We start from the raw sequence: 19,977 nt of genomic DNA, 5'->3' as shown, positions 1-19,977 counted from the left end.
ACAGATAAAAACTATTGTTACATGGACTTTTTTTTTTGAAATACAAATAATTTAGACAATTGTTTTGAACTGTCTCATTACAACATTATGCTCTACAATGTTCCGTGGAAAAAGTCAAACGGTGGCCCCAGACATGTTTTGTACAAAAAATGGGACAAGTTCATCAGCATTCCACACACGGGGTCTATACCACACAATTTTCCAATAGATACAAGTTGGTAAGTAAAGGTGATGAAGAAACGAGAATTATTAGGAAAAACAAGCATCTACTAAATGAGTTGCAATATTTAACGTATGCAAAACTTTTAACTTCCTATACAATTTATTGACTAAGTCGTAGATTATTCTATTAATAACAAAGGTGGCCATGTATTCATAGAACTGAGAACAATAGGGAATTAGCAGCACATCGATATTTCCATCACTGGTTGTTCATAATTTTTTGTCATCATTAAAACATTACTCACGGTTGTTTACTATTCATTTTATTTTGCAAATTGCAAAAAACTAAATGAGACATATATTCAATACAGTCCAAATTAAAAAAAAGTTAAAAATTAATCACTATAAAGCATGCATGCAATGTCGAGTTCATTTCAGCCACAAAGCATTTGTAAACACTGACACCACTCATTCTGATCAAAGTGTCTCCATTAGTTAAATTGGCTCATTTTCTTTCCTATGATTCACCAGCAGCGTTTGCATTCTATAATTCACACAAAGATATTCTAGAACAAATGAGATTAATGCCGTATTCAAGTTCTTCCATTTCGTGCACATCATTTTGATGTTAGAACTTTATTCACTTACATATGAAGAAATAAATTGGCGAGGTTAAGTGTGAGGCCAAAAGAAATGCATGAGGAAAAAAAGATATAATAATTTTTTCTCTACCTACCCTTATTTTCTAAAGACTTCTGCATAGAATTAATTTCAAAAGACATTAAACGATCTTAGAATATTAAAACAGATTTCATGAAAGATGGAAGAAATAAAAATAAAGAAAACTAAGAGTAATAATGACACGCAAAGACTCTTTACTTCTTTCGCATAAACGTACGGCCGTTTATCTCGAGTTCGCGAATGAAAAGGCGAGGGAAAAAAAACTAATTAAAATGAAACAAAGAAAAATAAATAATTAAAGAAAAATAGAAGTATTTCGTGATATGTCTTGAATTTTTAAATGTCGTCTTTCGTTCTCTGTTCATTAAATTCAACAAAAGAAGCCATTAACGCTTCCAAATTTAAAGCACATTTAATGCAACGCGAGTTGAATGAGAGTAGAGAGGGGGAAAAAAAATCCAACCAATTGCGATGAATATGCGTACATATATATACCTATATATATTTCTTTTGTGTCTTAAATGGCTACTCAGAATACAATGGAGCTGCTATTCACTTTCCTTGCGTTGATGAATATGCTATTATTATTTTTTTTTAGTTTGGTGACAGATTGCTCCGAAATATGCTGAAAGAGAAGAATAGCACATCTCTGTCTTCAAAAGTATATATTTCTTTGGAAACCAGAAAAACAATCAAATTGTTCTTACGTCTTTCATGTTGTTTTCAACCTCGTGCATCTTTTGAAAACGGCGTTTTTATTATTCAAACTGGCTGGTATGTGGGAGTTTGTGGGGGCTAGAGGGAATACAAACAGGCTTCCGTTTTAAAAAGAAGAAAAAAAAGCACGTCTTTCCGCACGCAGCACGTACATTCATAGCACAAAAAAATTGCAATCTCAAATGACAGCGAAACGTCTGTTCCATTTTTAATTTAGAAGATAAGTGACGGCACTTTCACTAGCGTGAAAGTCCCATTTAAAATATATCTCCGCAGAGAGCAGGCAGACCTGCAACACAATACTCGCATGCCTGAAAAGTCAAGCATTTACCCTCTTTGCTTTAAAATATGGAACTTAAATTGCAGCACCATCAATTAATAAGCACAATTCTGACAACATAAATACGTTATGGCCAAACATACACCCAGAGCACACATTCCGGCATGTATCAATTCGTTAGAAATTCCGTAGAGAAATGTGTATGAAGTGTATGAATGGTTCAGTAGTAATAGTAGCACCATGACTATATACACAGGCACTTAGTATACATTAGAGCAGCGTCTCTCAATCTTTATGAACCCGAAAATAAATAAAATGTCTGAAAAGTTCGAATGACCCCTAACTAACACTGTATTTAAGTCTAATTTTTTGTTTGAGCCAATGTAGATACTATATTACCAATATTCCTGACACAGAGTTGAATAATTTTCAACTCATATAATTCTATTTACAATTAAATTTCCATATCTGCCAGAAGAATACGTGCCTCCCCCTTGCGGACAAACTCTAGACCGCCGAACGTAGGATGAGAAACACAGCGTTGGGGGAGGAGGGGGGGGGGTTGATACACAGAAAACACTTTAAGACATGTACGAAGTCGTTACATGTTGCTCAGAGGAATTAAGAAAAGTTGTATGTGCGGTTTAGATTAGTATTGGTAATAAAACTTGAAAATCTTTATAATTTGCTAAAATACGTATTCATAGGATATCGCAGTATAGAAAATGTCCTTGAACCAAAAACATTTTAGAATGTGAATTATGTGTACTTCTTACTATCATTTGATTTTACTGAAACTCATTTCACTAACATTGAAATGGTGACGTTCTCTTTAGAATAAAAAATTAAAATACACACCCATTTATGCCCATGAAACAGGTTTCTCAACAAATTCTCCGTGAGAAGTGGCAATGATATGCATCAGTATTAAAAACTTCTGGCATGTTAAAGGGAATCGTCACGTTGAAAATCTTTCCCTGGAAATGGATTTTATTTCAAGATTTCCCAAAGGGCAAAAATTTACAGAGTGAGATTCCTTACCAAAAGTACTGTTGCGAAATACAGGAATTTGAAAAGGCTGGACATACATATAAGGTGCGCGTGACATCAGATTGCTTGTTAGAATATAAGGGCGAACTTTTGAACACTTTGGAGCAGAGTTGCGTTTGAATGGCTACTATAATTAAGTGCGAATGTTTGTTCTGAAAATAAAAATCGCGTGATATTCTAAAACTTCTCTTTTGTGCACCTTTATGCATTTCGAAAGGAACGGCGAAAACTCGATCTAAAACATTATTAAATCAAATTGCCCAAAGCATACCGAACTGATATAAATTAATTCTAACGACCGTAACCAATGATGGTTATAGCATGTAATTTCCAAAATGTTCGGATTCATTACATAGGTGATAAATACAAAGCATTTTCACCTGGGAATAAAATATTTTCACCATTTCACAGGGGAATACTTCTCAAAATGCTCCATAAACAACGGTTTATCGATTCAATTTAATCACAGCGAATTCCATAAATATTTTCTGATTGATAGATACGGTAAATATTCAATGTCGTTTCGTAGCTGATTGCCTCACTTTATCGGTTTTGAATCCACATTCCCCGCATTCTTTAACTACCAATAAGTACTTTATCCTTATAATAAAACGAGCACGTTCGAAGGCGAGATGTTATTGCATCCGGTCAGAGAACATTCAAACGTCAAAGGATTAAACCAAGTGTATTCATTGGAGATGAAAATCGCGCGGCAATCTCAGAGAATTGCGTAGATAAGATCCGACACTTAAACGCTCAAATTATTCCTAATCTCTCGTATACACTCCGATAATTTCCGGTTTTTTTCCCCCCTTTTCCCATCTTAGCGTCGCAATCGCGAAACGGAGAAGACGTTTTTCTTAATCGCTGTTTAATCGCCTTCCATTTCCCTCCTCCCTCTGCCCCGAACGTCCAATATCTTTGTTTCGAAGACTTACAAAACTTCTGAAAACGAGGAGGATATTTATTACAGTTTGTCGTTACATCTTCATTAGCGAAGGAAGGCGAGGGAACGCGAGGAGAAGCAGATGCACCATCACCATTTTGCTAATGACTACAACGAAGCCCTTCCGTTATTCCACATATTATGAATGCTCATTAGACATTGGACTCCGGATCTCCTTGAGTTTTGTTTTATTTTCATTCCTTAAAAATGATGGTTTTTTTTTAACATTTTAAAAACCAGATTTATTTCGCACTATGCGCTATGTTTTATTCTTCTTCTGGTATTGTTTTTAAGAATTTTATATTTTTTTACGCATCTTGTCTCATAAATCTTTGCGCACAACCCCAGGAACTGTTTTATTTCTTCTTATAAAACCGAGAGTGTTGAATAAATTTCAATGTTTCTCCCCATAAATCAATATACAAAAGTGTAACCAAAAGGATATCTAGTATTTGTAAAACCAGAAACTTCTCTCTCTTACTGCAATTTTTAGTGAATCACAAATAAAAAAAATATATATACCAATATTTTTCATCCAATTTTGCCCATGGTGAAAGCATTTATATCACATAAGTCACTTATAAAAGGGAACCTTTATATATTTGGACGTTGTTATTTGGAATGTTGAAATATCTCGCATTTTAGAATTCTCCTCCAGCACTTTTAATTAAATCCATTGCTGAAATTACCTGTTTAGTGATTTTTTTGGATAATTCGAAAGCTGAAGTGAAAAGTAATGGTGGTTTTAGTACGATTGACACTGCGGAAAAATCCCACCAGATATTGGCTAAGCTAAGGATCACTAATTGACTTCTTCAAAAAGTTAAAAAAAAAATTAACAATGATGCTACTGATTCAAATGTGCACAAACATATTAAAAAAAACTTTGAAATTATTATGGGTCACTCATGTGATCAATATTTTTAACGCCAATAGAGGCCAAGAAAGAATATAAAAATTCCGCAACCCCAGAATCTTGAAGTGGCGTAACTCATGATCAGGAACACCACGAGAAAGGGAAGACGAAAGAAAAAAGTGAGATATCTAAAAAGGTAGTGGTTAGCGATGACTATCATACTGTTATCATTTTTAATAATTACATTCCGCCACTATTTTTTTTAGTTTTTATATGTTTCTGGGGGAAATGAATACCTAAACCGCCCCCCCCCCTCCACCAATATCGCTCACAACGCCATACAGCAATTTACTATCGATTAAGTTTGGTGGAGAATCTCTCAGTTTATGTCTCCGTCTCGTCTTACTCGGGGGAGTTTCAGACGGATATACTGGGGTGCAATCTATCAGCAAAGATCCGAGATGGAAGGAACTTATCATTGTCCTTCCCTGGGTTCAAACCCGCGGATCTGACGGTCACGTACATGATGGTTGGCAAGCAGCTTATCACTGCGCCACTCGTGCGCATGCAATATTTCTTATCCCAAAAGCAATTTGCGGAAGAGTGTCTGTCTAGTCCTTATAGTCACCATAGAGCAGCGTTTCTCAACCTACGATTCGGGAGGGGGGCATAGGTGGTCCACACAGATGGCTTGTAAATACGTGTAAATTGCTGTTACAAATACAACGCCACAACAGGCAAATTGCCCAACGAGGTGGCTGATGACTTAAGAACATCATGGATCCCCGAGCCATTTTTTGGAGGCCCTACCTACTACTGCTACACCACACATGCAACCCCCCCCCCGTGGAACCCCCAACGAATCGGCACATGCGGGAATGTGAGTGTACGGGTAGTGAAACCTGACGTGAAGTTTTTTGTTTCTCTGTAATGCTTGTTATGTGTAGTGCTACCATCTGCCACCAGTTTTTCTAACTATGAGTGAAGTGTTATGATAATAGGACAGGTGATCCTGGGAAATTCTTAAAAAGTTAATTATAAGTAAATGAAAATTATACCACTACACACCACAGATATTTATGATATTCATATTTGTTCAAATAAGAAATCAGACCCAACAGAGTGCTGACCAACGTGGTTCAGACATTTTATTCGTCCTCGAGCCCTGGAAAGTTAAAAAGAACTGGTCTTGATGATACAGCGTACTTGTAATTAAGCACACAGATTTGATATGGCTTCTGGCGATCAAGCTAAATGTAGTTCAGTCTCAAATATTCTTATCAAGAAGTGTATGTTAAAATACCGGTATAAATGTAAACCCCTATTCGAATGAGTAGCAAATATTGGGAGAAAGAATTTCATTTTTTTTTTTAATTTTCACAACATAATGATCACGAATTTTTCACACTAAGAATATTCTAAAACATGCAGTGGATAATGCAGCAGGTGATCAAACTACATCAAGCTGATGAGTTTTTTTGTTTTACCTCTGTGATTTTCTGCACACAAGGGCTAATTAGACCTGGACCTACAATTTATTGCTGATTACTAACGGCAGCGTTCGATTTTTTTTCTTCTTTTACTCACCGAGAGTGCGCCGTCCCCTTGGTGTGGGAATCACATCTGTAGTAATTTTTTTGTGATCATGCTGTTGCCATTTCTGTTGTACCTTGGCACCAGGAAATTTTCTGACAAAGACGATTCCGGATCGAACATACGACACCTCTAAATATCCTATGGTACTTTGGCCGAGTATGTGGATGATGATGAAGTTACTATTTGCGATCTTCTTACGAATCTTGTATCCTTTTTGCAGTCTTCATTAGTGCAGGAACAGACTACACTGTCAAGAACCTGAAGATTGAAAAATTAACTAATTTCACTCGTATTTGTAATGATTCATTTGCGTTTCTCGAACACATTATCTTGGATTTTACAATCAGTCAGACATAAAAAAAGAGAGATCTGATTCATTCTGGTTCATTAATTAGCAATTTTTCCTAGCTACTTTCTACGGCAATTAGTGAAATAGTTAATTAACAGTAATCTGAAGGGGGTTCGCGATAGGAGAAAAATCCCTCATTTAAATCGTGAATATTGGCTACGTGTAAATCAGCTTATCTGTATTTTTTTTGTCAATTTCATTCCGGATAAGAAAGAAATTAATGAATGTTCTTGGTGAATACTCTTCCACACATATTTCTAAAGCCGAATCCCATTATAACGGACTCCAAGTGACTGAAGAAATCACTTCGGTACAACGATTTTTACGAATTTTAACATTCGTTTAAAAATTTCTTGATAGTGGAATTTGATTCTATGGAAAAAAATCGCTTATCTACGTTCTAGATAATAAAAAGAATTTAGTTGAATTTCAAAGATTACCCAAAGCAACTCACATCAATTAGGCATTGGATTTTTTTGGATAAGTTTTACTCAACATAGTTGTCATATTTGAGAAAAATAATCTGTATTTTTTTTTACAAGTACTATGGCAGCCGAGGAAACCAGAAAATTCTTCTAACGCCTAAAGTATACGCGTGCTTAAACGTGTGCAATGCTTGAAACAAATGCCTGAAAGATTTCGCATCTAAAAGTCCAAGCAAATTCTAGTCTTTTTTTTCATAAGAGTGGGCTAGTAATTGGCACATTTCGGGAATGAATGTCCTAAAACCATGCAAGTTTTTCGGAAATGTCTTGAACAAATATCCTGTGAAGACAGCTACATCCACATCTTGAAAAGTATAAATAGTCTAGTCTTTTTTCCTATGGGATCATATAACTGCTGTTTGAATGCAATTCAAACTTAGTCCGATTATTAAAAAATGTGGATATAGTAGATGAAAATATGGCGTATTTTAATGTCACATTGGTTTTATTTACTCCAGCATTGAAATGATCATTAGTTCTTCTTTAATTGAAAACTGTTTCCTTCCGGCCACTCATTTTGAAACAGAACAAATATGAAACATTCCTAGAGCGGAGCCACCAGCTTACCACAGATTATACATTATTTTCCCGCACAGGATTGGTTAAAATACACCCCCACAAGCCATAGAAGAACAGCCTTTCGTTCCTGATAAGTTAATTTTCTAAAAACGATTTTATGGGACCATTTTTGGAACGTTATTTACTCTTTCGTGAATTTTCAGAAATTGTTTTTGGAATTCATTGTAACGAATTTTTTATTTCGTAATATCGGAATTTACAATATATTGTTTCTATGTATATTTATTTAACGATTATAAAAGTTTTCGTTACAACGAGATTTTTGCTATAACGGTATTCGTTGAAACTGGATTCGACTACATTTCTTTCGAATTCAGAAACACCATTAAAGATTCCCATATTTATTTCTAACATATTACGATTGGAGCTGTATCGGAAACCAGGGTGTTTCGTGTATTATCGAAAAGTAGTAACTGAAATGTTAAAAACTTAATTGAAGGGTTATTTTTCTGAGCATTGAAAGCATTTTTCGGCCTACTCACCATTGAGAGATAAAACTAACAGCAATTTACGAAATGGCATTTCCTAGAAAATGCTGAACGTGTGGTCAACCAAGCCGGAATTCGCTTTCTATTTCTGTTCTCTCAAGAAATTTGTTTCATCGGTCTTACTGTAATGCTTTTTCTTGCTTCACTCCTAAGTGGAATACAGGCAATCGAAATGTTCGCTTCTTTTCTTATTTGGATCCTCTAATGCGGTCTATTTTGACGTCAAGCTGAATGGATAGAATCAGCACACTTAAGCTTTTAGCAGACTGTATATTTATATAAAAGAAAAAATGCTTTCGAATAAATTTTTGATGAAGGATGTTGTATTAGATTCAGTCTGGAGAAGTATTTTGTAGAAATAGTATGTACTGATATGTGTTGCCAAGTCTGAGCGAGTAATAGTTGTTTAATAGGGAATACCGGGTATTATCTGCCTTCAGATATGTTTAAAAGTGAAACATTTATAAACTACAGCAATGTATCCCGTAATAATCTACAGTACTGATTCTCAACCTGTGGTCTGAGGACCCCCTGGAGTTCCGTGAGTACTTCGTAAGGGACCGCGTGATCATTTTTATTTACATTACTTATATTCATTACAATGAATGATGCATTTTGTGCTGTGAAATTGTAATTTATTCGATTTTGTTTGAATGAGTATTATTAAAAATAGAACCAATGCAATTTGCATTTTATAGGAGGGTGGTGTAAAAATGAACCTTCTGACGCTGCAAGGGGTCCGTGAAGCATTAATCATTACTACAGACAGACATGACCGCTGACCGCCTAGAAAGACCATCTCGCGATGGTTTGCGCTCTTTCCTAAAGGAATGGACGGTGTATGTGAGCCTGTTGATGTCAGACTCGATTATGAGATACTTAACCCCGGCCAAAAAAAAATTTTTACTTACCCCAGGAAGCCCCATTAACATTTCGAGAACAGAAATTTTGTGCCCCTGGGGTTTACATTCTTGCTTTTACATAAAGCATATGTAAAACATTCATACGCCAAAATCTGGAAACGTTGGTGATCATAAAAATCTTTCTATTTTACATGAATATTTTCCTCATAAGTTTATGCATACGGTATTGTACAACTTTACTTTTTCTGTGTCAAAATTACTTTTCAGTATTTATTTTTAACTATATTTAGCTTTCAGCTATACATGCAGCTATATTTTCTTTTCATTTGCTGGCGAAAAATACTGCCACAAATCAACACAGTTTATTATTGCAATATAAATTCTCAATAACATGATATGCTGATATTAGTTAACACCGTAAAATCATATATGCCAATTTATATGCACTATGTATGATTATATTACTTTGGAGACACGTCCAATGCATATCCCCACCAAAACACACCACATATTTACAGCAGAATTTCAGAAAAATCTTGTATTACAAATTATATTAACATTATTTCTTATCTATATCTACATTTTACATATATTTGCTCTTGCATATATTCTTTACCAAGAGCAGTACGGGATACATTGACTAAGAGGATCATTGAACAATATATAAAAGATTAGGAAACACTGATTGATCTACGGGGAGTGTCACTCGATTGTGACAATCATCACGTCTGCTACAGAGAAAATTTTGTTTATTTAACTCATTGTCGCGAACATGTTTTCCAACACCTTCCCCTCCAACCTGTCAGATCATCTGCCAGTGGGAGGAGTCATCCTTTATTCAGTATTTGATTACAAAAGAAGAAAGGCGATGCTTTTTGTCCCTTCCCTTCGGAGTAGTATAGGAATATGCCTACAAAATAGATAGATAGATAATTTATTTTTGTTATTTGTATAATCACATTAAAACGTTATTGCACAGAGTAAACATTTTACAAATACAAATACAAGGTCGCAACAGACAAAATGCCCAACGAGGCGGCTGAGAAAAAGATGTCCATAACAAATATGGATATCATATATTACTAAAATACAGCAACCCAATTAAAAATGCAATTGCAAAAACTATAAACAATATATATACATGATGAAATATTATACGATGCCCATAAAATGTATTTATGGTTGTCTTATTCTAAGTATCGATAGCTTCTCGATTTACCCCAACATGTTTATCGTATTTCTTTTTAAACGTGTCAATTGTGTTAGAATTTACTACCCCCGGGAAAGCTATTCCATTTATCAACAACCCTATTAGAAAAACATTCCCAGCGACACCAGGACCTAGAATACTCCCTTACCAACGGATACTGGTGTGCCCTTGTAAAAGCGGTTGATTGACAGCGAATTAATAAATAATGGGAAATTTTATTAGACTCTAGGGCTTATGTCTACCGGAAACCACCCGTGGTATCCTCTGGCAAACCGGTTTTGGTCAGTTTTTGCAATTCGGCAAAGTCTGTTTTTATATGACCAAATTCCGCTTAGTTCTGCAGTTGAAGGTAGGGTCTTTGGCTGTTGAGCAAGGATTGGGACATAGGTCGGGCTCTCACTTACCCACACAAATCCCGTTTACAACTCATAATAGATTCCAAAAGTCTCGCCGTGTCACGACGTTTCCTGAGGGCTAACTTGGTATAATTTTTTTTTTCAAGTTGTTTCTGTAATAACTTTTGCAATTTTCTTGACAGCCTAGGTTCAGTGGAGAAATCACATACCTCAACTATAACATAACTTAAACATACCCTATAACATAACTGTTTTTTTAATTTCGTAATAAAAATTGAAAAAGATGTAAATTATTTTCAGTGGAGCTGCACAAAATTGTTTTTTTATGCCACAAATAGGACTTCGGTATTTAAATTTCTGAACTGGCTTGAGGAGTTAAATCTTGTTTAAGATCAATTTGCGTTAGCTTTCTTTATTTTGAATTTCCATATTCCGCATTACTTCACTATTTTATACATCACTCCGCCCTCTCCAAATATTATATTTTATAAATACCGTTTTTTTCGGACACGCTATATATATTTTTAAATATTAAACTTTTAAAAATTCCGAATTGAGAATCAGAATTTTTTTTTCCTTCAAAATACGGGCTTCTGTCATCTTTTACCCATATATCTGCGATATTAGAAAAAAATGAAATAATTACCATGAAATTAAATTCCTGTTGATCATTTTAGTTTTCATTAATGTATAAAAATACAAAATAATTTTCTTGAATAAATTAGTATGACGAATTAATTTACCTAGTACTTCAAAGTACCGTCGGTAAATAGAGTAAAACTGAAGTAATGAAAAAATAAAAGTGGCATTAAATAAATAGCGACTGCACTTCTTATACATCATTCCATGCATACTAATCTCAGCTGTAAATGATAAAATTTATGAAAAAATCTGAAAGATTTTCAAACAAAATGTATATTTCAAGTGGGGTCTAGAACATTTTTTTGCTAGCACTAGACGATGTGCATAAAACTTTTGGGCTGTATGATTATTTTCCAGAAAACTTAGTTCCCCATGTTTCTCCCAACTGTGACGGAAATCCGTAACCAGAAGTTTGCTGCAGAATGCTTTAAGCAATAACCTCTGCGGTTGCGAGTATAGGAACGTAATAGGAAGTGAGTTTTTACAATATGGCCCGACAACCCAGAATTGTCAAAGTACCGCAAAAATATTCCATTCTTATTTATTTCTTCACCGTCTATAAGGAAACTTCCCGAATTGGTATTTTGGTTGTCCAGTAAGTTGCGTAATCTCTGGTACAGTGTTCTTCATTCTTTTTTACAGCTGCCGACCGGTCATAATAAATGGAGAATTTCGTGGACCAGCAGAAATGTGAGAAATAATTTGCGGACAACGCGAAAACAAAAATAAATAAATAAAGAAATCTCAGAATCACAATTTGAGAACCGTCGAAACATAAATGAATACAGTGGAACCCCTTTCTTTGCTACCAAAAAATAATTGAAATTTTTTTTTAACGATTCAATTATAATCCCATGAATGAGCTGACTAATCTGTTATGTACGATTTTATTTGTACTGCCACTGTCCGTAAAATCGGGGTTTTACTGTGTAATTATGTGTAACTGCTTCATGAAATTTCTTTCGAATCGGCAGCAGTCAGTGCACAAGAACATTTTTCTAGTGAACATTGATGAAATAAACTACTACTACTTCAATTCACGCATCTCGTACACATTCCACAATTTCTAACGAATTGGTGCATGCCGAAATGTGTGTTGAGTATATGTGTGACACAAACGCATTTATGTTGTCAGAATTGTGCTTATTCCGTGCTTTTCCTGTTAGCTGTGTTCCATTATATTGAACTAAAGAGGGTAAATGCTTTAATTTTCATGTTATGTCCGTCCGCGCTGCAAGCCTGCCTTTTGTCTGCGGAGAACTTTTTTTAAATGAGGACCGGCACCAAATTCACGTCTTGAAGTTGGAAAACCGCAGAAAACCAACTTCAGCCAAGCACCAATGTGCGTCAACGGGGTTCGAACCTGGATCCTCACGATAAGAGTTCAGCACTATGGCCACACGACAGCACAGCGGCGATTACTATAATTTATTCATCACCGCTGCAATTGCTATTTAATGTAATTTATGGTTATACAGAGTGTATATAAACTGGAGAAACCAAGAGACACCCAGGCTCTGTCTCTAGAAGCAACGTAAACTAAACTGATGATCAGAACTGTAAGAGGCGAAAGGACTCGCCAAAACAAACAACTTTCACTATACACACCTATGTGGCACCTGTATTGCGGCTGGTGATCGTTGGTGTGATCTTCAGCCGATCTCTCCGTTAAAATGTCTCGCCACAGAGAGCAACAGGCCTACAACAATAAACTTATCAAATCATTACACTTCACTCATACTTAGAAAAACTGGTGGCAGATGGAAGCATCACGCAAAGCAAGCATTACAAAGACACAAACTTAACGTCAGGTTCGCTACACATACACACACGTTTCAACATGTGCCAATTCGTAAGAAGTTCCGCAGAGGAATATGGACGAGTGGTGCATGTGTGCTTCAGTAGTAGTAGTAGTAGTAGTAGTAGCTGGTGATCACTCATTTGAGCTTTCGTAGCAAAATGTTTCGGTAATAAAGATCCTTTGTTATTCATTATTCCTTTTTACTGTACCCTCCTTTTTCACCACGCAGGCGACCTCTCGCGGCTCGCCCTTTTATAGTGAATATTGTAAACTTTGGCGCGTTTTATCGCCTTTACAGTTCTCACCATCAGTTCAGTTACACCCTGTATATTTTCATAACTTGTAAATTCATTTAAATAGATGGAAAGTAATGGTTATGGAACTAATGGTTTTTCTGTTATAAAAATTTTTTGCAGCTGCTCCAGAGAGTCCTGACAGCCTTCAGCTGTTGCAGGTCACGAGTCGGCAAGTGACATTTTCATGGGCAGTTCCTTCCAGCGGCAACAGTCCGATAACCGGGTATGTCGTCGTATACAACAAAAGCAAAGGTATAAAAAATTATGATTTCTCAAAAGAAACTCTTTTCAATATCAATCTCATTCGGCTTATATCATGTGAAAACAAAAATATATATGTATATAAAAAGTGGAAAAAGAAGAGAAAATTATACACTAAATAATCCAATTTTCTTTTCTATTTAATTTATGAACCAGGAGATTTTTGCTGATGCAGTTCGTGAAAAAAATTCCAAATTTCTTTATTCTTTTACCGCGTATGCCCGAAAGTGTGATGGGAAATCTATCGGGTTTTTACCGAATCAACTTGAGGACAGAAAATAACTTGAGGACATATGACAATTTTCTTAGTCAGAATTAATTTTTTTGATTGAAAATTGGGAAAAAAATACGAGAAATACAATTTTATTAACGTTAATGAAAAGATGGAATATAATTTTTAAAAATTAATGAAAACACGAAATACAAATTCAGAGAACATGTAGCTTTAATAATTTGTAAGACATGCTCCGTTTTCCGAGCATTAGCTAGCATGCCGGGAAACAGAGGAAGTCCAGTATGCAGGGAATACCCTCATTTTCCGGGCACGTAGGAAATTCGAGTCACAGATTGCGTAAAACATTCTTAAGTATTTGGACTCAGGTTTCCTGCATTTTAGGATCCTATCTGTTTTACGGACTACTTCCAGCTTTATGTTTGCTTTCGTTACCGTAGATTTTGGTTCATTGCAAATGTCACATTATAAACATATTCCTTCTCGTAGATGAAATGAGCTAAGTGACAAATTTAGTAGACTACGAGGTACTTTGATCACGTGTTTAAGATCCGAATAAACAGTGCAAAAAATTAAGAAAAAAAACTAAAACATGTTACAACACAAAACCGCAACATCATATTTCTTAAATCTCTAAACATCTTAAAATTGGGGAAAAAAACGTGCAAAACACCAAAATAATTATGATAGAGCGATAAGTAAATGGCGAACTTTCATTATCGTTACCAAATTCATGGAATACAGTGAAAACTATTATTTTATTCTGATTTACGTATTTAATATAGGTTGATATCAATCTGAATGTATCGTGTGACTTATAGACCTCCCTTTTCCCGGCATGCCCGGAATTGTCCTGACTCCAACATTCAAAAAGCTGTTCTGTCCCTTTTTTACGGCATGTCGACTAATGCGGGATTTACGGTACTCCATTACATAGTTTACGAAAATTTCGCCACTGACATTTCACCCCAGATATATCGCCTGCCCTGACCGTGTGAGCAACGAAGTGAGTGGGTGAGTGACCATATGAGTGACGAAGTGGGTGGTTGAGTGACCATATGAGTGATAAAGTGAATACGTGAAAGATAGTATAAGAGTGATGAATTGAAGATGTGAGTGATCGAATGAGTGAACAACTGAAGAAGGTGAGTGACATTGATCAGTCATACGATCACTCACTGATCACTCATATCGTCATCCTGTAACTAATACGGTTATTCACACACTCAGTTGGTCAGTCATATGGTCGCTCACTCACTAACACATTTACTCACTTGATCATTCATAAAGTCATTCACTCACCCATACAATCACTCACGCTCACTTATTCACACGGTCATTCATTTGATCACTCACACGTGTCTTTCGCTTACTGATATGGTTACTCACAAGGTCACAAACTTGATCACTCATATGATCACTCGTTCAGTAATACGGTCATTCGCACGCTCATTTGATCACTCATACGGTCGCTTACTCGCTCAATTGACCATTCATAAGATCACTATTATTTTCCCCGGTACAGCCACTCACATTCACTTGGTCACTCATTAGTCTTTCACTCATTCATATGGTTACTCGCATAATCACTAATTTGATCACTCATATGTCCATTTACTCGTCCTTGCAGTAACTCACATTCAGAGACTGGGTGTCTCATGGTTTCTCCAGTTCCAGTAACTCACATCCACTTTCTCGTCCGGTCACTTACTCGGTCACTCATACGGTCAGGGCAGGTGAAATGTCAGGGCTGAAATTTCTGGATCCCACAGTACATATACGTACTTATTGAATGATATTTCAATAATCATCTCAAGTTCAAACTTCTAGTGCAAAGGGGTTCATTCATAACCAGCATCGATATTCATGCATACTTGAAGTAAAAAAAAAGAAGATTCTCTGACTCGTAAAAATCAATACTGTTCTAGAACATTCTTTGCGCTCCGAGGACATTAGAAGAGTTACGAGACAGAGACCTTTATGATGCAATAAAAATAACACATGCGCTTGATAATGCATCGGAGTTTTCTTCGCATAAAAGTCCTCAAATATGCATATGTGTAAACATTACACTCGCATCCCATCTGCAGAAAATACCGATAATAAAACTTTTCGTATTCATGAATTATTCTTCTGAGAAGCGATTTTTTTCTTCTTTTCGAGCTCTTATCAATCCGACAACGTTCCGTTCCCATGAACAGTATGCAAATAGCTGTTTTCGAAATCAGACTGCGAATTTCACCTTGTCGTAACTCACGGAATCTCCATGTCTTCAGGTCACCTCAATCTCACAAAAAAATATATATTTCTATTTCAGAAGTTTTCGTTCTTTTTGCCCAACCTCCTTATTGTTTTCTTTTCCCTCCCCCCATTTTCTTTTGCTTTGAATTTGCTTCTACAATAGCGTGAATCGATGTAAATTACTGTGAATTCTTAATACCGATTGTTGTTTGTAAAAGAACTTTATATCAGGAATGTTTTCTCTCGTTATTTATATATTCATTCACATTATTGTTGTTTCAACCTTCTACTTTCGATTTTGTCTTCACTAACAACTGAAACTTCATTTTTTTTCATATTATATTCTATATAGTGCATGTATCTTCAAATATTTTTTTCTTCTTCTGGGATTACGCTGTAAAATTGTGATAAAAGTTCTTTTATAAAACATGAAAAAATTCAACCAAGAAGTGCATCGGTTACATTTGAGCGAGTGTAACCGATGCGTTTATTGGTTGTTGTTGTTGTTGTTTCTTTCAAGTTTCGTAAAAAACATTTTATCAAACTTTTATATGTAGTGAAATCCCGGGCTTCAATTCAGTTCACTTAAAAAAAACTGAATACGTATAAAGCTAAGCATTAGATATGCTATCGACACTCATTATATCGACCAGCGCGACAAGTCTCAGATGTTTTCCTATTCATCTGATGTTAATTTTACTCAACATTCAGCCCACAAGACCATTCATTCCAATACAACGACCGAACTCAGTCCGGCATGCGTCTTTTTTCGCGAAGAAATCAGCTAATGCTCTGACCTTGATCTTTGATATTGGAAAATTTGCTACATATGTGTGGGATATATATATATATATATATATATATATCCAAAGCCAAAATTATACTCTAGTTGTTGGCATTTCTTCTGAATCGGCGTTGTTAGTACCACCAAAAAATGCATTTATAAGCATTTATTCGCAACAAAAAATTCAAATTTATTAATAGAATTCAACTAGATCTTCCCCATTGTAAATAGGTTTACAGCACAAAAATTTTGCGTAATACGAAGAAATTAGCTTTATTAATACTCTCATATTGTAGATAGTGTGAAATACCAATGTGTATGGAACACTCTCGACAGAACAAAAGCTATTGAAGAACATAAAAAAGGTGAAATTGAAGGTGATTTTGAGCAAAATACTCGTATACAAAACATCATTGTAAGTTTCAATATCTGCCCAAAACATATCGTAGTAGACGGATCTATCGTAGTAAAGTATATCGTTGTATCGAGAGAATTTTAACACTTGACAAAATTTAATTCCAAATAGGACTCGAAAATATATCTCTGTAGAGGGATTTATCGTTAAGTATCGTTGTAGCGAGGTTTCACTGCATTACAATTATGTTATTGTGATTTAGGATGATGCATTTTCATTGCACAACTATTTACATCAACCAAAAATTAATTATACTTGTCTTTATTCCGTCTAAATATGAATTTATGTTAGGACAATAATTTTTTAAAAACATTCGATACGGCGACCTCCCAATATAACGCTCGCTTTCGGCGGACCGATTCCTGTCGTTATAGCGAACGTCGACAATGTAATTCAATTTATCGTTGCTATATTTTGGCCGTGTTTCTCAACCTTTCTGAGTCCAATGACCAGTACAATTGGGTCTGAAACCCAATCAAGGTCTTAAACAAATTGACGGATCACTTTTGTCTCGTATTACGGGACATTTCTGTAATTTTGTTTGCTTCGATTTTTTTATACGTTTCTCCTGCTTTTCAAGTTTACTTGGATTTTTAACATTTTCTAAAATCGTGAATACAAAGTGTTTTCATAATACATATAAATTACATAATTATATGGTATATATAATAATATATATATAATATTGTATACATGTGCAATTATTAATTGTATTATATATGGCATTCAGAAAAATACGGTAAACTGCATTGAAATTCCAGTTTACTGTATTTTTCTCTATGAAATATGGTCATCTGATCATTTGAATATATTTTTCGTCCAAAACCTTACAGCATAATCCAGTCCAGGACGAACTAAGCCTTGGAAAAGCGGAAGAATGACTTTAAGAGAGCGCGAAGACACCTTTTTAAAAATAAAACCAAGCATTCCATTCGATTTTTTAACCACCGCTGAACAATGTTCAGAAAGCCTGAGCCGCTCGTCAATGAGAATTTCCAAATTTGTCACCGTAGTTGCATCCGGGATAGTGACATCATTCAATTCGTAAGAGAAACGTGGGTTGTTCGAGCCAAAATGAGCGACCATGCACTATCTTGTATTGAGGATAGCGTTTTCCTTGATGATGTATGGTTAACTTGAGTGTAAAGGTGTAATTCTTATTTGAACCCGTACCGTTATTACTAATATCAATCACAACTGTAATAATTTTTGATTTAGCTAGAATTAAATTACCAAGTCTGCCTGTGGCACACCTATGCCATCGTCGTGGACCACCACTGGTCCGCCGACTATAGGTTGAGAAATGCTACTCTAGGGTAATAACAACGCTGTGGATGCATTACAGCTATTTTCAGAAATAAAAACTTGATTCATATAAAGGATTCGTGATATTCCCAACATGGTGCTTACAAAAGAACTTGAGTTCTTGAAGTTCTAAAGTCGAGTACGCATGTACAGTACATCTGGGTGAGTACCATATCACCATCCGGGACTAGTTATCTCACTCATTCCGCGAGACCAAGTAATTAACATAGTTTAATCGTCAACGGAATGCTCCAGTTTGCTCATTACGGCGTCCCTCTTTGTGAATTTTAAAGATACTCGAAGTAACAACTTCATGTCGGTGTCTTTAGAAGCTAAAGAGCAGAGTGTATCTTTTCAAAGAGTGGATCATTTGCTAAGATGTTGATCTCTCCTTGGTGTTCAATTTAGGAAAAGATGTAAGAGAATACTAAAATTATATCTTACAGAGTTCGTTCATTTGATATTCGATAATGCTCAAAGCTTCTATTAAAATGTTTATGCCTGTAATTAAAATTTACATGTAATTCCAAGATCCAATGATTCCCTTCTTGCCAGTATTCTTTGGATTATATTTTTTTACCCATACGAATACTTCAATTGCCATAAAAATAAAGAAAATGGAAGAATTCCCGTAACATTATAAATGCAATTTATTTTCTTTGGCCAGAATTTCGAGATTAACTACATTACGTTTTTCTACCGAAAAACTTTTTTTTTCTCCATATACTTTCTTTCGTGCTGTCCCAAATGCTATCTATCGTGGTTAAATAAAGAAGATTCTCTCACTTGGTTTATTACTTACTCTAGGGCATTACTAACTATTAATGTGATCTAAGAGAACCCTGCACAACTAACGCTCTCTCTCTCTCTTGCTTTCTCTCTCAAGGCTGAGAAAAAGCTTCGGGAAATCAGAAAACATCGAGAAGGTTGGAAATTAAATTTAAGCACCGAGCAGTCGGGGAAAAGTTTTCTCTTCGTCAATATCGGAAATCGAAAAACTCTCGAATAGATTCTGAATGAGTACTCTAGAGTACATTGGAATGTTTTCATCAATAATTCTTAACACTTGATTTCACCTGAATAAACTTTCATTTGGACGGAACTGAAAAAAAAAAAAGTTACAGTTATATATAACTTGGAGTGATGCTACGGATTTGAAATGCGTTATCGTCAAGCTTACCAAGTGTAGTCGCTAAACGGCAGTATATGATATAGATCCATTCAAGAAATCTATGTATTAAACCCAGACATTCGACCTCGTTCAAAACGTTCCCAAACTCTTTTAGAAAGCATTGAATGTCAACAATCACGAACTGTTTGCATATGCTGAATTTATTTGACTTGGATGAAACGTTCTGGCTGGTTGGTCACATCGTACCTTT

At 35.4% G+C, this 19,977-nt stretch overlaps 1 protein-coding gene across 4 annotated transcripts in view; it reads left to right on the top strand.

The window, feature by feature from the left end:
* The window catches only part of LOC149078978 (cell adhesion molecule Dscam1-like), a 297,831-nt gene that overhangs the window by 184,602 nt on the left and 93,252 nt on the right, over window positions 1–19,977 (top strand). For all 4 annotated transcript variants that reach the window (XR_016193869.1, XM_089241221.1, XM_089241220.1 and 1 more), the window contains exon 14: window positions 13,478–13,609. Coding sequence is in view for 3 of the 4 variants with exons in the window: in XM_089241221.1 (XP_089097347.1) it covers window positions 13,478–13,609 (132 nt within the window). In the remaining variant the exon portion in view is untranslated. The remainder of the gene's footprint in view (window positions 1–13,477; window positions 13,610–19,977) is intronic.

This window comes from Pholcus phalangioides, unplaced genomic scaffold, assembly GCF_987345545.1.
Source record: "Pholcus phalangioides strain wild (caught in Gottingen) unplaced genomic scaffold, Ppha-v1.0 ptg000013l_1, whole genome shotgun sequence".
Taxonomy (NCBI): domain Eukaryota; kingdom Metazoa; phylum Arthropoda; class Arachnida; order Araneae; family Pholcidae; genus Pholcus; species Pholcus phalangioides.
This window is presented reverse-complemented; position numbering and strand designations above follow the sequence as displayed.